The sequence below is a fragment of the Pelmatolapia mariae genome, linkage group LG4 (genome assembly GCF_036321145.2).
Source record: "Pelmatolapia mariae isolate MD_Pm_ZW linkage group LG4, Pm_UMD_F_2, whole genome shotgun sequence".
NCBI lineage: Eukaryota > Metazoa > Chordata > Actinopteri > Cichliformes > Cichlidae > Pelmatolapia > Pelmatolapia mariae.
In genome coordinates, this window is record NC_086230.1 from 11076474 (window position 1) to 11101685 (window position 25212).

Genomic DNA, 25212 nt, shown 5'->3' on the forward strand with positions numbered 1-25212 from the left:
TGGTTAAAACAGAAACAGAAGCACGGGAACTCTTTTCATTCTACATTTTATCTCACCCATCGGGGCCGATATCTTCCACCCATCATGTGGCTTCCTGTTTCTGTTTATAAATTCAGCCACACTGTTCCATAACACTTTTTTTAAACTATGATATATATATATATATATTTTAGAAATACGTCACACTGACTATTTCAGGCTTTAACATGTGACTGCACGCTGTGAAACACTGAGATGGTGTAAAAGGATGGAGCATACACAGACATGCACGCACACACTGTAACGTGATGATATTTCACAGTCAATTTGTGAAACAGAAGAAACAAAGAAGAGTTTAAGGGCTTTGCACGTCCTCTGTAAAGACCTGTTCTGCAAAGAGGTGCCGCGAGCTACTTTTGGCTAAATTATTGTGTGAGCTTTGGGTCTCTAATCAGCCTTTTGATGCAAAATCCTTTTGTATTAGTGAAGGATTCAACAGAGATCATTCTCCTGACTACAATTTATAGGATGTTGAAGTAAATAAGGACAGGATACCCTTTAAAAATGATATCTAGTACTTCACCTGTCAAAACATGACTGATATTATTGTAGGAACTGAGCAGATTTGTGAGCAAATGTGCAAAAATTAAAAAATAAAATAAAATGGCTTAAACTAAAAATGCTGTTCTCTTTTTGGTTTAGGATCCATCTGCCCGCATACCCTCAGCAAACATCTGCTGTTTGTGTTGCTATTTTTGCAGTCATGGAAATGGAGATAAGACTTTCGCATGCTATGGTTTTGATCAGAGATAATTTGTGTTTGTGAAAACAGGAAGAACATTGCAACCACATTCAGTCGCTAGGATCTGGCTCTTTTTCCCCCTTTTTTCTCATGTTTAAACAGCTGTGAGCAGCACCAATCTGCACCACAAAAGCTCGAATCTCACAAAATCTTTTTTTTTCCTTTCGTTTGAGCTCGTACAAATCCAGCCACGATTACGAGTGTTTGAACACTGAATTATCTGGGTTTGTGCACAACACGAAACACTAGAGGGAGGTTTGATGCCGGAGCTGCTCTGTTCTTCAGGTGTGGGTTGGTTGCTGTGTGATCTGGGGTCAGTTAGCAGCCTGCTGCAGGAAAGAAACTGAAGAGACATGAAACAGAGTGTGGTTTTCTTCATTCCAGCAAGTGCAATACTCTTAAAGTGCTCCTGAAAAGAAAACAGCTTTTGAAAGCTGATTTGTATTTGCTGCTTCCATCCAGCAGAGAGAGCGCAAGATCAGAGCACAGCATTTAGTCCCATGCAGTATCAGGACTTCACTATCTACAGCAGATCAGGGGCTCCAAACAACCAATCTTATTCTCTGCAAGGAAAGAAAAACTTCTCTTTTTGGCACAGAAATGCTTCACTGAGACAAATGACACCTCCGTCTGTGTGCTGTGTTACAGAGGTCAGAGCGCTCTTGTGGAGCTGCTCATCTGCAAGTGCGTGCATGCACCTTTCTGGTTTTTGGTTGTAAACGTCTGCACGCAGACTTGTGTACGCCTGTGTTCTCATAGGTGTCTGTGTGTGCTAATTTTGGATGTGGCTGCAGGGAAAGCAAGTCTCCCGTGTGTGACAGAGCCACTGATCATTAGTCACTCTGCTCCAATTACCGTAGCGAGGAAGAGTGGAGGAGAGGGAGGAAGATGGAGGAGATACAGAAAGGTGGAAAGAGAGTGAAAGTGTTGTTGTGTGGATGCTGCAATTTAAAGTCTGAAGTTAAACACATAATGAGAAGCCTTGTATCAGCTCATTTCTCTAAACATGTGCATCATCAGCCCACTGCTTCCTTTGAAACGTTATCTATCACATCTGTCACATGTTGCAGGAAACTTGCAAGAAAGAGTGTGATTCTGTGCCACGGGGCGCTTATTTTTGCATCCTTTATTTTTACTGATGTGAAATTGCAACAAGCGCTGTTTTCGCATCGTTAAAAATTGTTCTTCTTTACTCTCTCTGTGGTGCGAATCAAACCCCAAACAGCGAAGGAGGAACCAGCACTAGACATGCAAAACTGCTGAGCTGACCACTCACTTTTGTGCAACTTACATCTATTCCCTGTAACCAGAATCAGAATCACTTTTATTGCCAGGGTTGTACATAAATGAGGAATAGGAGAACAATGTTTTTTAATTACAATAAAATCTGATATGATACAAAACAAAACTGTTCTGGAAGCCCTACCCCAGTATTTCAGTAACATATAGTGCAATTTATCACCTTTGTCAACTGCAAATTACGTCCTCAAACTTAAACTTTGTCAGCATTTGTTTTATCCAATAAGATGAAGTCATGCCACGTTAGGTATTTATTGGCTTAAAAATGAGATTGTCAAGAAAACCAACAGGTCAGAGAAGACTACCATAAATGTTGCCATAAGATGGAGTCAGTCTGTGTGTTTCCTATAACACAGCAAATAACTGTGGAAAACTGTTAAAATATCAGTGCGATCAAGTTCAGTTATGGATTTTATTTGTGGTGTTGTATTTTCAGATTTTCAGACACACAGTTGAAAGACTAAATAATGACCCTTGTATCACGGTTTTTCCCCACGTCCCACACACCTGGTCAGGTGACTGTTCTTGGTTAGGGAAAGCCAACAGGCTGGTGTGGAATCTGGATTTCCATTAAGCTTTTAAAGTGCTTTCGTATTCAAGAGACAGAAACAGCTGATTTGTGAAGATGTTGAACTCTGAAGCAGCCTTGGTGACTCAAACAGGCTGCTCGCTGAACTCCAGGAGTAAATGTCCCGGTGGCTCCCCTGTCCACTGGGTGGAAGTCTACACTCCATATGTTCAAGCAAAAAAAGGTTAATCACTGCAGTGAGGACACAGACGGATTTAAGGGGTTCAGTAGTGCACAGTGGAGGCCGGAGTACAGACTGTCCAGTCAGTGGGGCTCATTCATTTCTGTTTATGTGTGTGCAGGTTCTCAAAGCTGTACTGTTGGACACCTTTAGGTCAAATAAAGCAGTAGAAACATGTGTTCACAGTAGCTGTCCGTATGTGGTCAAAATATCTGACCAGTCCTTGATCATTGGTCCCCAAGGTAAGGCAGATTCAAGGTGGTACCCAAGTCACTCCTCAGGGACCTGAAGACGGATGTTTTGTTTTTTCCTGAGGTAGATAAGTCGACCGAGCTGTCTGGAGAACCTGCTGCTTCCAGGAATCTGTGTAAACCTAACTAGCTGGCACGCTTAGATGCTGTTCTTTTTTTGTGATCTCATTTTTATTGCCATTTGAACAAATATTGTCACACATTCAGTAAAACCACAGAGAAAGATTAAGCAAATGACAAACCCACAGGAACCAGAAATAGAGGAATGGAGCAACATAGATGAGGAGAGTGATAAGCAACATCGATAAACGTTAGCTCTGATGATGATTAAGCAAGCCATCTTTGAAGCAGCTGTCATGTCCACAAAAATGCACTTCTGGGTTTTGTGCAATGACAGCTGATGCAAATAATTTAAAGTCAGGATAGATGGAGACAGCGGATAAGTAATATCTCTGACCACTCTCCAAAAAGTAGAGACTCCAGTGCATTCACATACTACACCATATAAGGTGCCAGTGGTGCCTATAGGGCGTGGTCGCATACATCCTGTGTATGAAAGTTAAGTGTATTTGCTGATAAGCAGAGGACTGTTTGACCTCGTCCCAAACACCAGTCCAATTAAACTTGGGCTGAAGTCAGGGACACAAGTAGCTGACCTGCCTTGTACCAAACATCTCATCAGACACACTATTTGTCACAGCAGGATGTGTTTGTCACTCTGTCACTCCAGAGTCATGTAACAACTTGGGGAAGTTTGGAGTAACTGCTGATGGTTTAAGAGACGTGTGCTTTTACAGTTTTGTCATTAAAATGAAATTAAAGTTCAAGAAAAAAAGAAAAATAGACAAAAACAGTACCTGATTTTCATATTGAATGACAAACTAAACACTTGATTTGTAAGGCTTCTCTATTTCAGCTAACCAACCAGTATGGCATGAAGGACTGTGCATGTGTGCAAAACAGAATCATCCAATTTATAAAGCAGTGAAAATAACACAGTCACATCTTCTTTTAGTCTTTCTATAACTTTCCATTAACTGTACGCAGTTTCCTGAAAAACCCTTTGATTCCATTATGCTAGACATATGATCTCTGCGATGTACGAATCTTGTATTCGAACTGATGAATTGCAGTAATCACATCAGGACAATATAACACAACCATCTGTGGAAGATCAGAACTCCGTGAAGGGGCCCCGGTAAACATCATGGACTCCTGACAGATCCATTAACTTGTATATTTTTGGATCTTTCCCGATGCACATCTTTTCTCTACAAATCATCGATAAGAGCATCTCTGATAGATCAGATCATCCTGTATTCCCTCCATAAACCTCTTGGATACCTGACACATACATTTTTTCACTTTTGGTTTGAAGGGTGTGGTGGTTGTGGGGTTCAGGCAGTTTTTAAAACTTTGGTTAAAAAAAAAACATGAGACAGAGAGATATGAAATATTAAATACAGTAACTGATACATTACTACAGACATTTCATCATTACTGGATGCTGGTATATAAAGTACAACAATTGCATTCCAGAAAACATTACATGAAGACATAACAGATCAACCTCTTCCAGTCGTCTGTTCTCGTTTTTCTGGCTGAACAGATACACAGAGAGATAATGATGTCTCTGTATGCACCTCTAGTAACGAGCTATTTGCATGTGACTGTCGATGTCCTACTTTTAGTCTTTCTGTTGTTGTTCGGCATTTCATGGTCACAGCTAAATTTAAAATGTTGCAAGAACATTATCAGAAGCTATGAGAGGAATGTAGGAAATAAGCACCCTGATCGCGCTGTATGCAATTATCTGTAACAATCTGCAGCATCCTATCTGAGCATCAGAACATGTAAACTATGCTCGTTCATACGCCTGCTTCCTCCTTGCTGTATCTCCATGCCTCCCTGAGGAGGGATCACTCGTCTTTTTCTCTATGCTGCGGTTCATCCTTCATTTCCATTCTAGGGTTGCTTATTAATGGACCACAGATTTGACTAAACAAACTCAATGCTTAAAGCAAGGAAGACAAACACAAACTAATACGTGGTATCTATGCTGATAAAGAGACAGCAGGGGTTCGAAATAATTGCCATACAGCAAATCTCCAACCACCAGGCTGCTATTTGCTATCAAGTCTTTTTTTTAAATTGTTGTTCAGCCAAAGGAAAAATGGCAGAAAAAGTAGCATCGCGACTTCTGACTTAATGAAGATGAAAGAACTAGAAGAGAGCAAAAGAGAAAGACAAGATAAAGAACAATGGCTACAGCGTGACGGTATGGAGGAATGAGGAGAAGGAGGAAGGAGAGGCGATGGCTGAGTGACGGTGGATTGGTTACAGGGACAGATGGAGGCCTCCTGATAAGAGACACAATGCTCTGAATTGTCTCATATGCGAGATGGATAGAAGACAATAATACAAATCTGTCATATAAAAGATGAAATATGACAGTAAACTTTTCAGGATATGAATGTGAGCTCTGGCCTACAGGTGGCAGCATTGAGCTGGCGAACGCTTCAGCCCTCTGCTACTTTAAATAATAAAATTCAAATTTAATGTCATGACTATGAAGTTGAATTAATCCAAACAGGTTGTAGGACTTAAAAAACAAGTTATTTATAACAAACAAGCGTGAGATTGTATTCCCAAAAGGACTTTAAGATATTTAAGCATTATTTTTTGACATTCTCCTGTAGGTTTTTTATTCAGATACCAACCTCTAAGATATCGATAATCAACTCTAAATTAATATAATAAATGTAATAATCTCACCATAGACTGTAAATAAAAGACAGAAGCACCCAATGTCTCGCCATCCGTTGGTTTGCCTTTTTTGTGGCTATATTTGGAGGACTGAGCAGAGCTGGGAGTTATCAGTCAGCAAGGGCTGGCTAGTTCAGTAGCATGGTCCATAGCTAATTTACTGTGATATTCACTGGGATGCTAATTTTAGTTTGCTAAAAAAACAAGCTTTAAATATAAGGTACTTTCCACAAAAGCTAAAAAGGTATCTTTTTAAAGCAACTCAACACTGAGCCATAAATACAGCTTAAGTAGGTGAGTCATGCCCACAGTTATCCTGAAAACAAATTCGGCTCTTGAGACCACAACATGTTTTTTTTTCCTTACATGTTGCAGCCAAAGCTAGCTTGGGCTTCTTAAACTTGCGGAACCTTCTAGATTTTGTTTAGCTGTGTATAAAATGCTTTTTCTTTAAATATATTTAAAGATATTTAATTATCAGAACAGGGAAGACAAATGTTGGATATACTGAAAATCCATCTGGGTTTCTTTTTGACTAATCTTTTCTTCTTGTTCAATTTTCCTCTGATTTTTAACACCGTGTCCTTAAGCAGCAGTCCACAGAGCAAACAAAAATCAAGCCAGAAAAATTGGTTTTCATTTTCAGTCCTCCCTTTCTGTGATCCTGCTCCATTACAATTTTTCATTATGCCACAATTATACCAGAGCTGTTTCAACATGAGAGCTAACTAAATAGATTTTTTGTACATATTCATTTCATTTATTTTAAAACTAAATATAATGTTATTGAACGTGATGAGATAGACTTTATAAACATTAAAATAATAGCAGTAATAAATAGCCTAATAGGCTTCAGTGTATCTATAGGACCACTGTGGTTCTTCGATTATTTTATTAAAAAATAATATAATAAATAGTAAAAAAAATTTATTAATTTCTGTCTCTCTTCCACACCGTGTCTTTGTCCTGTCCTGAGCCTGGTTCTGCTGGAGGTTTCTTCCTGTTTAAAGGGAGTTCTTCTTTCCCACTGTCGCCAAGTGCTTGCTCAATATAAAGCCTCAATATATGACTGCTGTTATGATTATAATTAAATTGGCCATAGGTGTGAGTGTGAGTTGCTGTCTGCTCTTTGTGTGAGCTCTCCAACGGATTGGAGATATGTCCAGGGTGTACCCCACCTCTCGCCCTATGGCAGCTGGGACAGGCACCAACAATCCTGCAACCCTGAACAGGGTAAATGGAAAAAAATCGATTTAGTTAATTATTTCTATTTGCTTTATTTTAATTAAAACTTTATTTAAAAAGGAAGTCCGTTGAGATTAAAATGATTTTTTCAAGCGAAACATGGCGAAGAAGGCACGTCATTACATGATTAAATATAATAATGAACACGCATAACACAAAACACGCTCTCTTCGCTAGAAAAATACACTTCTTTATTTAGAAATAAGTAATTACAGTGTACTTATTTTTGTTGCCTGGTAATAAAAACAAACAAAGAAAAGGAAGAGCCTGACACCAAGTAAACATACATTATTAATGTCACTCAAAACCACACGTACAGTTTTTGTTAGGCAACTTCTGGTCTTGCCAAGAATGTGTCATGCCTCTTTGTTTTTAAATCATCCTCGTAGTTTCCTGTGTAAAAACAAACTTCACGTTGAGTTTTCCCCCCTTTAAAACTGACATTTCTGTGTCTCTACGACCTCTCACGTGGGTCCTAACAACCTCCACCAATCATGAGGGTGAGGGCAGCCTGAACAGAATGTCGCCTCAGAGGCAAAACCCGGGGGGAAAACGCCCACAGAGCAGATGCTTCAGCCTCCACTCTGGTTGCTTTGAGCCCACGATAACAAATGAGGGCAGACCAGCACATGGACATTTTTATGAACTCAACTCTTCTCTGGATTTTGGCACCTGGACCAGTTTGAGGACGCTGCTGAGAGAGATTCTGCAAACTAAACCATCCCTCCCTCATTCTCAGTCCAAATGATGTCCTTCCCTCTTAATTACGATGAGCTGGTTGTCTTTGGCTGGATTCAGCTGTCACATCATCAGCGGGCGCCACCTCGCCCTCGCGGCTACAATGGGACTGAGCTCACACTGCTTCTCCTGTCTAAATACGCACAACGACAGCTGCGTGTGTGTGAGAGAGAGTGAGAGACAAGTAAACATGCCTGAAATACAAAGCCTGTGATGTTTCATTCATTACACTGTCAGCATGAATAATAGATAGCTAATTGATATGCAGTAGACCACGCACGTGCACGCACGGCGCGCGCGCACACACTCTGCTACGTGGCTTCGCGCTCTGAACTAATATTTGTCTTTTCACATTCAGATTTATCACAAGAGGGAGAAGAACGAGAGACGCAGTGAGAGGAGATCAAACGCCAGAGAAAGCAAAGAATGCGCACTCACAGACATGTCAGATAAATCTGCACCATCCTGCATCTGCAGCTCAGCAGGACTTCCACGCTGTTGGATCTCTGCAGCTTTGCAAAAGCGTGAAACACGGAGACACCTGAAGCAGGATGAATCTGATCGGGAGTAATATATACATGTTTAATCAAGTCGTTACATATTTGGTAAACACGACGAGCTGATATGAGGGAAACATTGTGATTCAGGAGGGTTTGGGACCACCTGATGACTGCACAGAAGTCAGAGGTTTACTCTGCTTTCATCTGTTTTTAGTCTCCATCAACTCCTGAGATTAATACCAGATTTATTTATTTATTTATTTAAGTTGCTAAAACCAGCTGGCTGACTGTATCTGTCAGCTGTGCAGAGCTGAAATTGTACGTAGTGGATCTTGGGAGATTTTCTGCAGCTGAAAGCGGTGAGAGCGAGGCTGAAGAACCAAAGCAGGCACGTGATCGCGCTCTACAGGTCCATCCCTACAGGTGGCGCTTACGTGTGTGGCTATTTAATGCGCTGCCTTGATGAAAATGATTGTTGAAGCCACTTTAATGCGACGCAAATGTAAGAAACTCAGTGGCAGGTGTTAAAAAAAAGTGAAGCTGTTCCTTTTCCGTTTGTGACCATGAAGCAGAGCGACGACGGCACAGAGACGCAAGACATTTTATGATGGAAGGGGGGAAAAAGCACAACTAAGAGAGGGATGGAGGTAAGGAGGGGAAGCGCTTTGTTAGAGCTGGAACTGAATGCAGAAAAGTCCTTGTCTCTTTCACTGAAGGACAAACACAGAGTTCTGAAAGTCTGTGGGCAGACTCCAGTCTGAATAACAAGCCTTTCAAACTGTTGCGCTCAGCGTGCATTTGAACGCCCCCTCACTCAGATACCTGTCTCCTGGGAAACTGTGCGACACGCGCGCGCGCGCGCACACACACACACACACATACATGCAAGGCTGCCTGGAGAAGCTGAGGGAGGTGGGTGAGAGGGGGCAGGTTCAGAAGTAATGAGTTCAAAACGCTCACATACACAGATACACGCACGCGCTTCTGCCCCCTGCACAAGCTGCAATGAAGCCTCGGCCAATAGAATGTTTCCATTTGTATGTTGTTGTCCAATCAGAGCGCTACATGCTGACACACCCACAGGAAGGTGTGTATGGTAATGCAGTGTGTGTTTAAGGATGCCTGGTACCTCTCTGTCTTGCCCTGTGTGTGTGTGTGTGTGTGTGTGTGTGTGTGTGTGTGTGTGTGTGTGTGTGTGTGTGTGTTATGCTGATGCCGGTCCTTAAGGGAAAGCAGAGAGGCGTCTGAACCCCTCTGACTGCTGCTCTCACCATGAAGCAGGGACACACACTCACTTTATGTCAGCAAAGATTTAATTACACGCTGACACACAGGAATTCAAAACACACACACACCTTTACCAGCTCTTTAAAAGCACAGTCATGAACGGACAGCGGTGGAAAATGTGTCTCCTGTGGTCGGCTCTGCAGCTCAGCAGAGGAAGCTGGACTTTTCCTCCATTTTATCACAACCAACAGCTTCATTACTGGACTGCCAAAATGGAGCCCTGATTGAGTCCACTATTGACTAAAGGAGCAGCGTGCACACGCACACACACACTAAACAGGCACAGGAGAAAAGAACAACAAAAAGAGAAAAGAAAAAAGAAAACAGAGCATGTCTAAAGATACTTGCTGATTGAGATACAACTGGAGATAGGGTGAAGGCAGCGTAGGACTTAAGCATACATGCAGCCCTTCAGCCATCTCTATCTTAACCTACAGTCTGAAAAACCAGAAAAGAACTCATATATATGGTCACCAGCCACTTATTAGCTACACCTGTTCACCTGCTTGTTAACACAAATGTCTAATCAGCCAGTCACATGGCAGCAAATCAGTGCAAAGCAGAATGGGGAAGAAAGGTGATTTTGGTGATTTTTAATGTGGTATGGTTGTTGGCGCCAGACAAGTTGGTCTGAGTATCTCAGAAACTGCTGATCTACTGGGATCTACAGATGATGGTCTAAAAAAGAGGAAATATTCTCTGGTTGACGTCAGAGATCAGAGAACAGCCAGACCGCTTTGAGCCAATACGAAAGAACAGTAACTCAAATAACTATTTGTTACAACCACAGTTTGCAGAAGAGCATCTCTGAATACACAACACATCAAACGTTGAAGCTGATTAACTACAACTGCAGAAAACCAACACCGGATGATGCTCCTGCAAGCCATGAACAACAAACTGAGTCTATAGTTCATATAGACTCATAAAGTTGGACAGTAGAAGACTGGCTGAGTCTCCATTTCTACTGCGACATTCAGATGGCCGGGTCAGAATTTAGAGTAAAGGACATGAAAGCATGGATCCCTCCTGGTAGCAACAGTTCAGCCGACACATGCTGGCTTCATTTTTAAGCTGCCACTGTCTGCTACAAACCACAGAATCTTATATCCGTACCTCTATGGGTCAGAGCGTTTTTGTCAGCATGAGGGCAACCAAAGTGAGCTCTACATCCATCCATTCTCTGACAGTTCTTCTTCTTCCATTTTTCAAATTGAACGAAAGAGAATGGATCCACTTGAACTCCACAGAGCAATCGAATTGCTCCAGCACAAGTATAAATGCTGTCAGCACCATCAGACTCTTGCATGGGCTACGCTGTAGGCTCTATGGATTCGTTGCAGAAGTATAAATCATGCATTAATCAGTGTCAAGGTGTGTGCAAGAGATTAAAAGCAACGAGATGGAAGTGAAGAATATAGGTGGGAAACACATAATGGGGGTACCTTGGCAACTAACTAACCTGCCAGCATGTGATGGGCAGCAAGTGGATCATGAATTTTTTTTGTTTGTTTGTTTTTAATGGTGTTTGCAAATATGTGCAATCAAAAAGCAGCAGAAGTAGAGGAAGAAAATGTTAAAGGTACAGTGTATAAAATCTCACTATTAGATTTATAGATAGTTGACTGCAATCTGCAATCTATTGACTATCTAAGTTCTGTTTCTTACCCCTCTCATTTAAGTGCATAATCCTAGCTAAGGTGGCCACTGTAGGACAAACATGGTTTAGTCAGTTAACAGAAATCAAAATATTACATTTAGATTGTATCCCATAATAATTTCTTTAAAGTGGATGTTAGCAAAAAATACTCAATGTGAGAATGTAATCAAATCATTTATCAGAATGATTTTTAGGACACTCGAGCCTAACGTGAACTGTGATGTCCCTTTTGGCCACCGTATTCAAGATGGCGGGACAACATGGCAGCTTCCACAAAGCCGTGCCTGTTGCTATGAATTGTAAATGAATTAATTATAAGTTTCTAAAAATGAATCAATTTGTTGGAAAACATCATTAAACAGCTCCAGAACACGAGTGTCTGCACCTTTAGTAAAATGAAAAACATTGTTTTCAAATCAGAGAGTCAGAGACATACAGTTCCATCTGTTTATTGATTACCTATAAAATATTGAGTTACTAAAACAATTTCAAAGAAACACTGATAAACGTGGTTGCTGTCTGTAAAAAAAGAGAAAAAAAGAACAGTTCCTTACACATACAGTATAGGGTGACAGAATATATCAGGTTTCAGATTTCTCTCTAAAATGTATTCTTTTTGCATTTTTTACAAGATTAGACATGTGTACAAAGTATATTCTGATAGCTTTTTCTCCCCCCGACAGTGAAGGATCATTTACAAAACTTAGATGATTTTTCTATTTATTTTCAAAATAATCTTTTTTTCTGTAACAGGACGATAACGATACTGAAGGAACAGCAGACGAAGAACCAGCCTCCAGTCCACCTCTCTCTCTCTCTCTCTCTCTCTATCATTCTCTCTTTTGCTCGCTCTGTCCCATTCCTCTCTCTCTCTAGCAGCTAGCTCCCAGTGCCAGTCAGCAGTATTGCTTGAGAGGCGTGGACGATTGTTCAGAGAGGGGAAGCGGGGGGGGGGGGGGACATGCAAAAAAAAAAAGAAAAAAAAAAAAAGAAGGGGGTGGGGTGGATGCAAAAAAGCAATCACAGCAAATAATCGAATACAAAGCCGAAATAAGACAAACATTGATAAACAGAACATATACAAAGTCAGACCCTTAAAATGTATGACCAAAAAATTGAAGGTGAAATGGGGAATAAGTGTGTGTCTGTGTTTGTGTTGGACCCTGTATGAAGGCCTAAGGCTGGGATTTGGATGGAAAGGGGGGGCAAATAGAGATTGGAAGGCAATAAAACACACCTTTAAGGGTTACAAGGGTGTGTGTGTGTGTGCGGTGACAGCAGGAGATAAGAGCTTGATGTCTTATCAGTCTCCTTACCTCTGTCCTTCACAAACACACACATACACAGAAAAAAAGTGCTTGAGCAGCTCCAGGGGTAAACAAACATTCATAACGGGCACTTTAATACGGAGCTTGTTCACTCTGCAAACACCGGTGCGACCTGTGTATCCACGATGCTCCCACACATCCAAACACCAACGAGCCGAGACACTTTCGGCCTGCCTGTCATTTAAAAACGTTTATCTGCAGAAATGCATCGAGTTTTAGTCTGAAATGAACCGACAGGAGCAGGTGGGGCTTTAGCAGATAAGATTTTAGCAATCTCAGAAAGTGGCACATGGACTCACTCTGTACCTGATTCATTTTTTTTTTAAAATACTAATAAACTAGCAGCACATTATCAAACGTTCTCTTTTACTCTGTGGCTATCACATCTGGATTATATATAAATGCATATGCAATTGTTACTGTGCTGGCAGACCTCTTGTTGCTGCTGCCACATTAACAACAGGGACATGTGGGGTTGTCCTCCAGAGTGACTTAAAAACAGGATATATAGGGTATGATAAAAATCAGACAAATCTAGACATAAGAGCTCAACAAGAGTAGAAAATATTAAACCTATTGAATATCAACAAGACAATTTTTAAACTCTGCAGCAAAGCAGAGAGGGCAACATGTTTAAAACCTACATGTTTATACAGCATACAGCTACCATACACTGCATGTATACATACACTGATATACTGTATGCAGAAGATACGGTTATATCCAATACAAACTATACACAACAAAGAAAGTAAAGTTGGTTAAGAGCTCCGGGTCGGTTGGATAGGTTGCAAAACCAAAACATGATCATAAAGAAGGCGTTTTCCCAGCAGACTGGGAGCATATCTGATTATTCCTCCTGAAGGTGCGGGACTCAGGGGGGGCAGGAGGGGTGTAAAAGATTTGGCGAATCATCATAATCATCATCATCATAAGGCCTGGGAGAGTAAGGCCTCTCAAAATGCTCACAATCCTGAGCACGACATTCAACAGTCTCCCACTAAAAAAATGGTGAAACGAGGCACACAGAATTAACAACAACAAAGAAACAACATCAAAATGAGACGAATGTGTCGCTGCTTGTTTCTGACGGGGGAACGGTGGCGTGCAGAGAAGAGATGGTGACAGCAGCGGGAGTTTTTTTTTGGGGGGGGGGGGGGGGGGGGGGGGTAGTAAATACTTTAGGAAGACATACAAGACTCTCCTCTGCAGCGGAGCTCATTCAAAGTGCACTCTTGTTAAAGATGATTGCTTGGAGGGCAAAATGTGATTAAAGAGGCTAAAACGATGAACATCCATAAAACAGCAGAAGCAAAAGAAAAAAATAAAATAAAATGCATCCAAGCGCAGGACATTTGGAGGTTGCAAACGCTGCAGACTGCGGAAGAGGAGTGTTAAAACTGAATTATGTTGATCTAACAAGTGCTGGCAGCTTCGTGGTGAATATCAGAGCCATGACCTTGATGCTTCTCAGACCGGCTGCAGCGTTCACAACCCTAAATTAAAAAAACAAAAACAAAAACAAAAAAACAAAGGAGGAGGAGGAGAGAAAAAATCCACCCATTGGGAATCCTGCACTGCTGATACATTAGCTTATATCATTTATATCATGCAGTGCATTCACAGATCTCCTTTTTCATCAAGTGTTGTGGTTTATTTTTTTCTTGGTTACCCATTTTGTTTGTAAAGTAAAAAGAGAGGTGGCCTACATTTCCCAGGATGCTTTTATTTAAAAAAAAAAAATCCAGACAGGCCTTTAAGGCACCACATCTCATGTCTGCGCCTCCTTTGGGGTCCACTTCTCCAAGCGTTGAAACAAAATGGGCAAACAACAAAATGCAGCACACTTCCACAGCAGCTGCTTTTGTTTTCTAGTGTTTGCGTGTTTTCGGGGTGGTTCTTTCATCTCCCCTCCTCTTTAAAAACAAGGAGTTCAAAGATGAAAATGAGAAGTGCTTTTAATAGTACAAGATCCTTCCTCTCTCTATAGCCTGAGTCTCTGAGGGAGCAGGAAGTTTTTAGAAGCGCACGGGCAGTTTTGTCTGCCCAAGTTAGGATTGTCAAGGGGGATTGTGTGGGAGGAGGAGGGGCGTTTAAATTAAAGACGGATAGATTTTTAAGTGTTTTTTTTTTAAGTGCTCTCTGGTAAGGAGGAGTCTACCTCTCTCTTTCTGTGCATCTCCTTCTCTCTTTGTCTGTCGCTCCTGCTGTTCTGTAGATACATTTATATAACTGTAACATGACTGTAACATCACCACGGCAACATAATCACAACATCACACCAGCGGGGTCCGTCTGTCCGTTTAGCCGGAGCGTGTGTGGGTGGGGGGGCGGGTTTGGGGATGGACAGACTGACACAGGCCTCTCTCCTGCATCTCCATTCACAGTTCATTAAAGCTTCTTGACTGTTTACCTCTTTAGAAAAAAGTATTCAGACATAAATCTATTAGATGAAAATAAAAACACTCATTATTGTCCTCTATATAACTGTGTCACATGGCGTCTGTATTTACATTGTGTTTGTGCATGTGTGAGCGTACGTGTGTCTCTTTAGACAGGGTGCATTTACTTGTAAAAGGAGATCGAAGTGTTCATGCGTGTTCGAAAAGCTTTCCCATGAACACAACAAGGAAAACAGAAGCGTGTTCATGACGTTCGTGTGTGCAAATGTTTCAAGAGATGCAGTTCTTCTAATACTGTCTATATAGTGTCTCCCGTTTCTGTAGTAGTAGCTGTTCATGACTGTCTTCTTCTTAATTTTTTGCTTTTTTTGTTTTACTTAAAGTGTTTCAGAGCAGTTCTGTTCATCGAGTCTGTGAAAAGATCCACCGCCAGTGAAAATCAGTGATTTGACAGGTTGGGTACTGACTCCTTCCCAGTGAGGTCCAAAGTAAGCCGGGTCACAATTTGGTTTTATCAACTCGTAGTGAGTTTCTCTTTTCTTTTTTTTAACAGATGACTGGAACTCCATCGGTGTTGAAGATCATCCCTGTGGTGGGTTCGTAGGTGCCGGCCAAGTAGTAGAGGTCCTCGCTGTCGGCGTAGCGGCGAGTGTGGGTCATCTGCTCGTACTCCTCCACGCTCACCACCAGGCACTTGTGGCTGACCGTCTGCACGTCGTTCTCGTCGCTGTGAGATGACTGGTAGAGGGCGCGCTGCGACACAGACACAGGCTTTTTACTGCTTTTGTAGCCCACATTCATCAGACAAGTCAACACTAACACATAAATGTTAAATAACAACAAAGGCTAATCACCCTAACTGAAGAAAACGAGCCACTACTTCTACAGCTAAGAGCCCAAGAATCAAATACTTGTCTGTTATTGAGTTCGGCAGTGGCTCATGCTAGACTTAAGGGTTAAGACTCTACAATAATAGAGAGAAAACCCTAACAATCAGACCATTTGAGCAAGTATTTTGTGACAGCGGGAAGGAAAAACTCCCTTTTGACAGGAAGAAGCCTCCTGCAGGACCCAGCTCAGGGAGCGGGAGCCATCTGCCGTGACGGTGAGTTATTATATAACTTGTCTTTTCTTTCTAGTGCTATTTTATTTTGTCCTAAAACGATTATTATTGATCTCTCAGTTACAGTGAGGTAGCAAAGAAAGTTGGTGTTAGCATGCTAGCTAAAATGGACTAGCTTTGGGATTACAGCTGATGTTAAACATTGTGTTCTGGCTGATAGAGATCGGCAGTGGCTCAAGACTAGCATTCAAAACATGTAGCAAGACAAAATAGTAGTGAAAATTCTTTCTATAAAGAAAGTTATTTGATTACAAATAAGAAAGAACACTGTATGAAGTTTTCCTTTTCCAACCAATAGGATTATTTATGGCTGTATTCAGTTGTATTTTTCCTGGTTGTGAATCCATTTAAGTACACTTTGCCAGTAGAATATGAAGTCTGAAGTTCAGAGATAAAAATTTTTCCTTACCTCCATAAAGTCTTTCCTCTGGATGGAAGAGTGCAGAGCTGCTGGTAAAGACTGACCGCATATCTGATCCCAGTTCTGCAGAGGAAGCAATCTTACATTTAGGACACAAAGCTGGAAGCTCCTCAAAAACGTACACATTTTTATAAACCTCTCTAAAAAAAGTGTAATACATTAATGCTGTCTTTCTTTATAAACCTTTGATCAGTGTTGAGGCACAAACTTCTACCTTCTTGTCTGTGAGTTTCTTGCCGGGGTTTGTCTCCTCTGGATGATAGAACCAGTTGACCCTGACCACCATGTTGCTGCCCCAGGACTCCCACATGCTCTGGATGCGACCGATGAAGGGCAGGTTGGGGCGGCCAGCGGACAGGAACACTGCACAGTCCCCGATACGGATCATTTCTCTGCCACGCACAATGGCTTTGTAGAAGAGCTTCTTAGCCTTGCCCTTCATACCGCGTCTCTGGAGGGGCCACAAAGGACACGTTGGTCACAGAGTGAAAAGAGCGATATCTGCATTTGATTGATTTTTTTTCCTACATGATAGAAAAAGATTTTTCTCCTCACCTGAGTGGGTTTCCCAAACCACTTCCAGAGCTGTCGTGCAGGAAGGAAAGCTGAAATTTTGGGCCTGTTCTCCACACTTGGAAGCCTCTGACGTTTAGCCAGCTCCTTAGTCGTGGGAAGGTGGACCCCCTCTCTCCTCTTTGGCCTCCCCGCTTTCCCTTCTCCTCCACTGGGCTTTGGTTTTGGAGGACGACCCCTTTGTCCGGAGCCCTTTCCGGTGGCTGGCTTAGCCGGTTTAGAGGGAGCAGGAGCAGCAGCTGTTGGAGAGGTTGAAGGGGAGGGAGACTGTGGTGGTGGAGACAGTTCTTCCTCCTCCATTTTCACCTCAACCTCCTTCTTCACCTCCTCTTCCTCCTCCTCTTCTTTTGCTTCTTCTTTAGGTTTATCTTGTTCTGGAGGCTTCTGGACTGGGGCTGGTGGAGGTGTAGGAGTCCTCTCTTCATCTGAGCTGCAGGAGGAGTCGTCAGTTGACGAAGATGATGATGAAGATGACGACGAGGAAGAAGATGAGGAAGAACCAGAGCAGGATGAAGACGATGAAGAGCAGCTTGAGGTGCATTTCTTCTTCTTCTTCATTTTCCCTTTCTCTCCTTCTTCCTCTGAGTCTGAGCTGCTGCTGCTCTGAGACTCCTCTTTCATCTTTCTTCCCTCCCTCTTCTCCACCTCCTTTTTCTCCTCCTTTTTACCTTTCTCCTCTCTTGTGTCCACCTCCTGTCCTCTACCTCCACGACTGTCTGCCTTCTCTTTAGCCATCATTGGGGCTTTGTAGGTTGAGTCCTTGTCTGGCACACCAGTCTCACTACCCGGAGCTCTCACTTTAGGCTTTAGTAGTTTTTGATTGGCTGTGGCTGTGCTAATGGGGGTGTGGTCTCGCCTAACTTCACGACCTTCCAGCAACATCAGAGCCTTCGTCTTCTTAGTTTTAGGGGAGGTGACTCCTTCGTGGTCGAGCTTCACGAGGGGCTCTGCGGAGAGAGACTTCCGCCTCACATCACCCTGCCCAGAGCTGGTCTTGGGCCTGGAGATGGAGCTCGGCCTGGACGACAGCTGGTCGGACGGCATCTTGATTTTAGGTCTGGGAGCCGAGGATGACGATATAGAAGATGATGATGAGGGTCTGGGAGTCAGAGAAGAGCTGGTTTTGCCTGCTGACAGCCTAGAAATGGGGCTGGGCATGAGTCCCGAGTTTAGGCTGGGTCTAGAGCTGCTGTGATGGTCTGAGGAGGGTTTGGTTTTAGGCGAGGAACTAGAAGTAGGTCTGGGTGTGGATGACGCAGCAGGCTTGGATGCAGTAGATGAAGCAGTTATACTGGGCCTAGACATCGGCCTGTTTGCAGTAGGACTGACATTGCTGTTATTCTCCCTCTCTCTGCGCTGGCTGTTGTACGAGCTGAGGTTTGGCTCGCTGTATAGATCCACAGTCAGGACTTTACCGTAGGTGGAGGGGTAGAGCGAGGGAGGGAGAGAACGAGCTGCTTTAGAAGCTGGAGGCTGCGCCGGACTGCTCTTCCTGGGCACTGGACTGGAAAGCGTAGGGCTGCTTGTTGGGGATGTAGCGGAGCTCTTTCGGCCTGGTTTAGTTTGGGTTCCCAGTGTTGGCCGGGATGCAGGGCGGGGTTTCTCCTGAGCTGGTTTCTGGACAGAGGAGGGTCGCTCCTGGGCGGGCTTGGCTGGAGCCTGGGGTCTTTCAACAGGCTGGGTGGAGGAAGGTGGAGGATCAGCTTTCTCCCGACCGTCTGAGTTCATGGAGCTCTCTGTGGGGAGAAGAGGAAAAACAATACAAATGTAATTTTATTTCCTGCTTTACTCCGCATTTGCTGACATTTCCATTGTGTGGCTTCATGACTTTTGTGGTCTGCAGCTCGTCATGCTGAGCAGGGTAGACAGATCAGCAAGCAAACGTTTCTAAAATGAAAATATTACATCTAAGAACTGCTTACCCAGTCAAAACGTGGCAGCGTCAGCAAATCGGACAAGCGGTGTGCTTTTTATTACAGTTAAAGCTACAGGCTGCGAGCTTCACAGAACAGCACAGCAGCAGTTTGAGTAAATTCATTAAACTGACATCAGAGATGACACACATGGTCAAACTAGAGATGTCTGACACTTCTGAACCTCAAGCTATTTTTGCTGGTTCTGTTGTTTTAAAAACGTGACTCATCGAAAGTGGTCTCTCTCATAAATGCATAAAGAAACCACACAGAAGTGTTTCTGTTATTATCTCTGATAAACAAAAAGTCTCAAGCATGTAAAAATGTACGCAGAGACATTCAGCTTTGGGAATAAAAGTTTTCTATCAGATTAAAGCAGAAAGTTGAGCAGTTCGTGACAATGTGATGGTATTAGTACTTTGTTTGGCTCACCTGGTTTGGGTTTTGGTTTGCGACCAGGTTTTCCCTTGATCTTGGGTGTGGTCTCCTCTGGCTTTGCTCCCGCCTCTTTACCCTCTTTGCTGCATTTGCGGACCCTCCTCCTGGAACAGCTGGCCACGAGCAGAGCCGGGGATGGTTCAGCGCCTTTACAGAAGAAGACAAGGGTTTAAAGTTTTCGCTTTTCACACTTTTAATAATGAATGCAGGAGATTTCAGGGGGCTGGGGGCTCATGTTGGTTGTCTGCAATGTGCAAACTGGGCTAAGACGTTTAGGGTACTGTTATGTAAGAGAATACACTCTACTGTCTTCATCCCCTCAGGAAGTGTTCCCACAGAGAAACACGGGGATTAGGACTCAGTGATCATTAAATATGTTCAGTTTTTTAGGGAGCAATGTGCTTCACGGTCCCTGTTTTTCTCACTGCTTTTGACATCTGAATCTGGCTTCACACACAGCAGTTTAAAAAGGCCAGCGTAGTGTATAAGAGCACTTTATGGGAGAAAAACGGACAAAATTCAAATGTAAAAGTGCAAAGAGAGTCAGAGAGAGCGTGCAGACTCCCCCTTCTCTTTCTCCAAGAGTAATCTGAGTGTCTCTGGTGCTAAACCTTTCACACTGTTGTGTGCATATTTCGTGCTCACAGTGGATCTTGTAGTCTGGCGGCAGCAGTCTGATGTGTGAGAGAGGGATGCGGCCCGTGTCGCCATCGTCAAACTCCACCGTGATGAGATCGTCATTCTCATCGATGTCTGAACTTCCTGTTTGGAAGAAACGAAAATGCGCAGGTCAGCAGGAACGATTGGATCTGGTTAGATTAGATTAAAAGTGCTGATGTAGCATGTTTCGATCTGAAGTCAAGAACAGAATCCAGACCAGTTACGTTTCCTTTACAATCTCCAAGACAGTAACATCCCTACAATGAAAGTGCAGCTCTGCTAAGATCATTTGCATTTGTTTGTGCTGCTGGCAACAATGTAACTTGCTTATGAATCCTATCATTGAAGTGGTGGCTGTTTGTGCTCTTGTCGCACCGTTGACAACAGTGCCGGGGTAAAGACAGCGGTACTGCTGGCTCCAGTAGGCAGCGATGCGGGTGCCCTCAGGGAGATAGCGCACGGATGGAGGCTTCACATCAATGATCTGTACACACAGAAGTAGGAACTCTTATATGGCAAGCTAAAGCATCAAACTGTTTCATACTTCCCTTTGCATATGAACACAACACTTTTATTTTTGCTACTCTTTACAGCTCACATATTTCACATAGATACTCACAGCCTCCTGGAGTAGTTGTTCCAAGCAGTAGATGTGCGGTCGGTTTCCTCGCTCCCCCTCCACCACCACACTGTATCTGTGGGAAAAGGAGTTGGTCAAAAGCTTGGGGTCATCGAGCAAGGGTCATTGCTTTTAGCAACACTGTCAGACAGTCTCCTGAGCCACAGCAGCGTTCTTGGAAGTGTGAGTGGTCTCTTTGTCAGAACCAGAGCTTAGGCCATATCTTGATAGAGCTTGAAGTGTAGCAGATAGAGGAACCCACTCTCTTTACTATTGTTTTCACTTTGTGTGAGTGTCATTGTGGCAAAATGTGGTTTTGGTGGTACTTACTTGTAGCAAGAACAACCACAGGGTCAAAAATATCTGTCTAACATAACCATACGGGATCCAAATTAACACAGAGATGTGAAATTTCATGTCGACAGTGGGAGTGGGTCAAAAACTCATCAGTGAAATATCATGTTTAATGTTTTCATTTTTCCATGTTTGTGTGAATGCATGTGTGTGGTTAAAGCAGGGGCTGTCAAACACAAGGCCCGAGGGCAAAAATTGGCCTGGTAAAGATCCCAATTCGGGCCACTGGACGGCTTTGGAAAATGTGATGGACAGCATAAACCTTTGGACTTTTCTTGTGTTTACAACTTCTACTGAGAAAGCTCGCTTCAAACTTTTATGCTAAGCTAAGAAGGTGTTCAAACGCCTCACATGTTTTTCCCTCTACTTACAAGTCTGCTAATGTGTACTCACATGTCGGGGGAGTGTACAGTGTTCACATGTCCTGCGTACAGTAGCTGGTCGTCCATCGGGATCAATACTCTGAGTCCGTCCACCAGAGAGTCCTTATCCAGCACACACTGCACTGGAGCTGAACACAACACCACCCCAAACAGTAATAAATATGCATGCTATCATTTTAGCATATGTGACAATCTGAGGTTCGAGTCTGCGGGCACTGACCGGGAGTCGAGGCACTCTCTGACACGCTGCTGCTTCGTGCTGGGAGGAGTTCGTCCTCACTGAAGCTGCTGTCTTGGTTGTGTTCGAAGTCTTCGTCTGCCGCCATGCTCTCCATCAGCCGGCTCACCGCACCCCTGGAAGGCTGCAACACAAACAAGCAGATTTGATTATATTCCCAAAAAACCGTGATGATGTTATTTTCCTTACAATCAAATTATTCTGGAACAAGAGTGATTCCCCCCACGACACAGTGGCTTTTCTACTTAATGTTGACTTGTGGCACTCCACCAAATCACCAGGCTGACACACCACAAATGAACTTTTCACACACAAACAGTAGCATATTACAACGCTTATGCTGTCGAATAAACGATCTCCACCAGCACAAAGAGCCCTGCACACACTTCTGCTTCCTTTTCCAAAACAAACTCAAGTTTTGTCTGGCGGCAGATGGTGAGAAATACAACACTTTGGCAGAAATCACACAATTAGGTTTACTTTTTCCCCTCAGTAACAAAACAAAAGTGTTAAATCCAACACAAGCTATTAGTTTGTTTCTGAAGACCTTTTGATACTGTGTATGCACACACACACACACACCCCAAGCCTCAAAGTACCTTTTGCACTATTAAGTCCAATAACTTTAAAGATTTAGCCTTGTCCTCGTCAGCATAATTAAGTTCGCATCTTTGCAGCAAATTCATCATCATACTGACCTCTCTGGCTTTGGTCTTGGGTTTTGGTTGACTCTTACGTGCCAGGCTGAGGCTCAGCGGTGCAGGGCTGTCTGTGACTGGACTGCACAGAGTGGATGGGCTCACAGGCAGAGGAGAGTCCTTCAGCTTCTTTTTCTGTTTTTACAACACAGTTAAAAACATGCATATGAATAAATTATGTCACCGAGGCTCTGTTGGGCAGAATCACATTGTGTACACACACACACACACACACACACACACACACGGGGGGGTGCATCCAAGCCACCTGCAGTTGTCCTTTCTTGTCAGCAACACGCCACAGACAGCAGGGGAGTGCTGCACTGACTGAAGTAACGGAAACCCTGCTGGCACTCTGACATACACTCCTAAACACACACACTTGCAAACATTTCAATAGAGAAAAGGATGTGAGGGAGCAGGAGTCTGAACAAGGGGGCGAAAAGATAGTAGAAAAGATGTGGAGTGAGAGGAGAGGGGGAAAAGGTGTGATTTTGCTGTTCAGTCTGAGCCGGTAACAGCTCAGTGACTTCTTGACATACTTTCACCACGTCTTTCCCGTCTCTGCTGGGCTGAGTGGGCTTCGGTCTGGAGACGGCCTTCGGTGTGAGCGGTGGGGCCGAGCTGGTGGAGGAGGACGAGGAGCTCTGACTGGTGGAAGGGGTGGAGGCTGACACCGACATCTGATTTGCTGAAATGGTGGCATCGTGGAGAAAAATCCTCTCGCTGCGTCGGCGGTTCCAGCCCTCATCCTCGCTGAAACCTCCGAACCCAGAGCTGCTCGCGAGGTCGAAGCTAAATCTCCGGGGTGAGCGAGGCGTGGGGCGTGATTTGGGCAGAGGCTTGCGTTTGACTGGCAGCGCCTCGTCTCGCTTGGTGGGGCTACTCTGGTCAATGCGGCGGGTCGCCGGCGGCAAAAGGGGGAGCTCGGGGGCGGAGCGTTTTCCGTGCAGCAGAGAAGGGAACTTCCTTAACCGCACGTCCGAGCCGGAGTCTGACCACTCACACTCTGGTGAACCTGTAGGAGGTGAGGAGAGGGTCATATGATGGTAAAAACTCTTCCTATGTATCTCTCACACATGCATAAAACTAGACTCCTCCCATAAACATCCAGTCATTAATGAACTGAAGTGGTAGATTGCCTGAAATCAATAACTCTGTGAATAGGACTATTGATCAGTTTGAAACTAATACATAATTCAAGGGTGAATCGTTACACACACCCTTGCTGTGACAATTAGAAATGAATTAAAATTTAACCATCAATCAATAAGAAAATCCTGAACGAATGCTCAGGTGGTGAATCTGCTCAACCACAAAAAAACACAATAGAGTTAAAGGCCATCGGGGGAATGTGCAAAATCAGTAGAAGCAGAGTGAACCAGGTCTGTCTGCATTAAAACAAAAGGAGAGAGAGGGCAGATCAGTTCACAGCTCATTTGTGTGTAAGCTCTTTTACCCAGAGTGCTTTGCCTGCTGCAGTGTTTGCTGTCGTGGTGGAGGCTCAAAGAGGCCGAGCTGACAGGGAGCGCACTCGCCGCAAACCTGGCCAGCAGACCCAGCCCGCTCTCCTCACAACCGGGGTCGTCGTCTGAATCCGACTCTTCCTCCTCCTCGGAGGTTTCTGCGTCAGAGAAAAGATTTCCAGCTCAGAGACAAATGTGTTCACGGCAGGAGGTCTGGACCAAAGGTCAGATCGCTTCCTACTGTTGCAGAGAGACTGCACCACAGAGAGGGCTAATTAACAAAAGAAATAACACCGCTATTGCAGCAGCCCGGATCTTTAACTATGTGTCTGCACAAATACACATAAACACACAATAACATGTAGGCGGGCGAGAAACAACAGTGGAGAGAGAGGAGAGCCACTGTCTGAACCGCCGCAGCCTGCCTTTACAATGTAAAGCTGCACGAGAAAGCGACAGCAAGAAAAATCAACCATAAACATGCATCTGAGCCACACACACCCATCACAGCTGATTTCAGAGGACATTATATTGACTTACACTGGAAATTTCATATAACCTTAGCTGTAGCTTGCCTGAACCTAATCCCAACCTAAACCTAGCCTGAAAACATCACTTTACCTTCAAATGTATTCATTGCATCATGGGGACCCATAAAGTAGTTATGTCCCCATAATTTAAGTGGTGAAACAGATTAAGGTCCCCACAAAGTCAGTAAACCCGAGTGAGCTGACTGGGATATTATTTATTATTGGAAAAATAAAAACACTTAAAAACATCATGGAAAAAAATAAAAGCTGCTCCTCCTCCTCTGACAAGCCAGAAGAGCACACAAAGAGACACGCACACTCAGAGTGTAGCATAGTGGCGGTTAGCTGCATGTAGCTGGCAGTTAGCAGTTCATGAACAGAGGGGGTTAGTGTTAACATGGAGGGTGGATACACAGTACATTTAAGAGCTGTAAAATTATTAAAAGGCTATAACTTTAAGTGATACTAAAGCACAGAACTATTAAAAAAATGTTAGGGAAAGGAAACTCATCACTAGGCTGAAAATCAAGTGGTTCTGGATTTTTGCGTTCAAAGCCTCAGTTCTAAGAAGAATCAGAGGTGACTGTGCTGTCAGGTTGCCCTGGAGCATACCTGCGGGTCACTGCAGGGTTTTTAGGCTTTAACCCCAATTAATTGTACAGTTTACTTTCAATGCAGCTCCAGACAAGAACGAAAACATTTAAAGACTTGTTTCGAGGCTCTAACAGTTACTTTCAGGAACCAAATCTGGTGCACATGTTGTACTGTGAATCCACTGTGTGTTAACAGT

General features: G+C 43.5%; 1 protein-coding gene across 2 annotated transcripts in view; it reads right to left on the reverse strand.

The window, feature by feature from the left end:
- Positions 1–11709: 11709 nt before the first annotated feature.
- tnrc18 (trinucleotide repeat containing 18) overlaps positions 11710–25212 on the reverse strand; it is a 45970-nt gene continuing 32467 nt past the window's right edge. The window contains exons 18-30 of one of the 2 annotated variants that reach the window (XM_063471436.1): positions 23886–24050; positions 22969–23444; positions 22427–22561; positions 21711–21852; positions 21501–21618; positions 20754–20829; positions 20510–20618; positions 20120–20236; positions 19469–19621; positions 17106–18859; positions 16765–17001; positions 16539–16613; positions 11710–15759 (exon numbers count right to left, since the gene is read on the reverse strand). In XM_063471436.1, coding sequence (XP_063327506.1) covers positions 15553–15759; positions 16539–16613; positions 16765–17001; positions 17106–18859; positions 19469–19621; positions 20120–20236; positions 20510–20618; positions 20754–20829; positions 21501–21618; positions 21711–21852; positions 22427–22561; positions 22969–23444; positions 23886–24050 — 3764 coding nt within the window. In that variant the 3' untranslated portion in view covers positions 11710–15552. Of the gene's footprint in view, positions 15760–16538; positions 16614–16764; positions 17002–17105; positions 18860–19468; positions 19622–20119; positions 20237–20461; positions 20619–20753; positions 20830–21500; positions 21619–21710; positions 21853–22426; positions 22562–22968; positions 23445–23885; positions 24051–25212 lie in introns of both variants that reach the window. The other variant, XM_063471435.1, reaches the window with a different exon arrangement.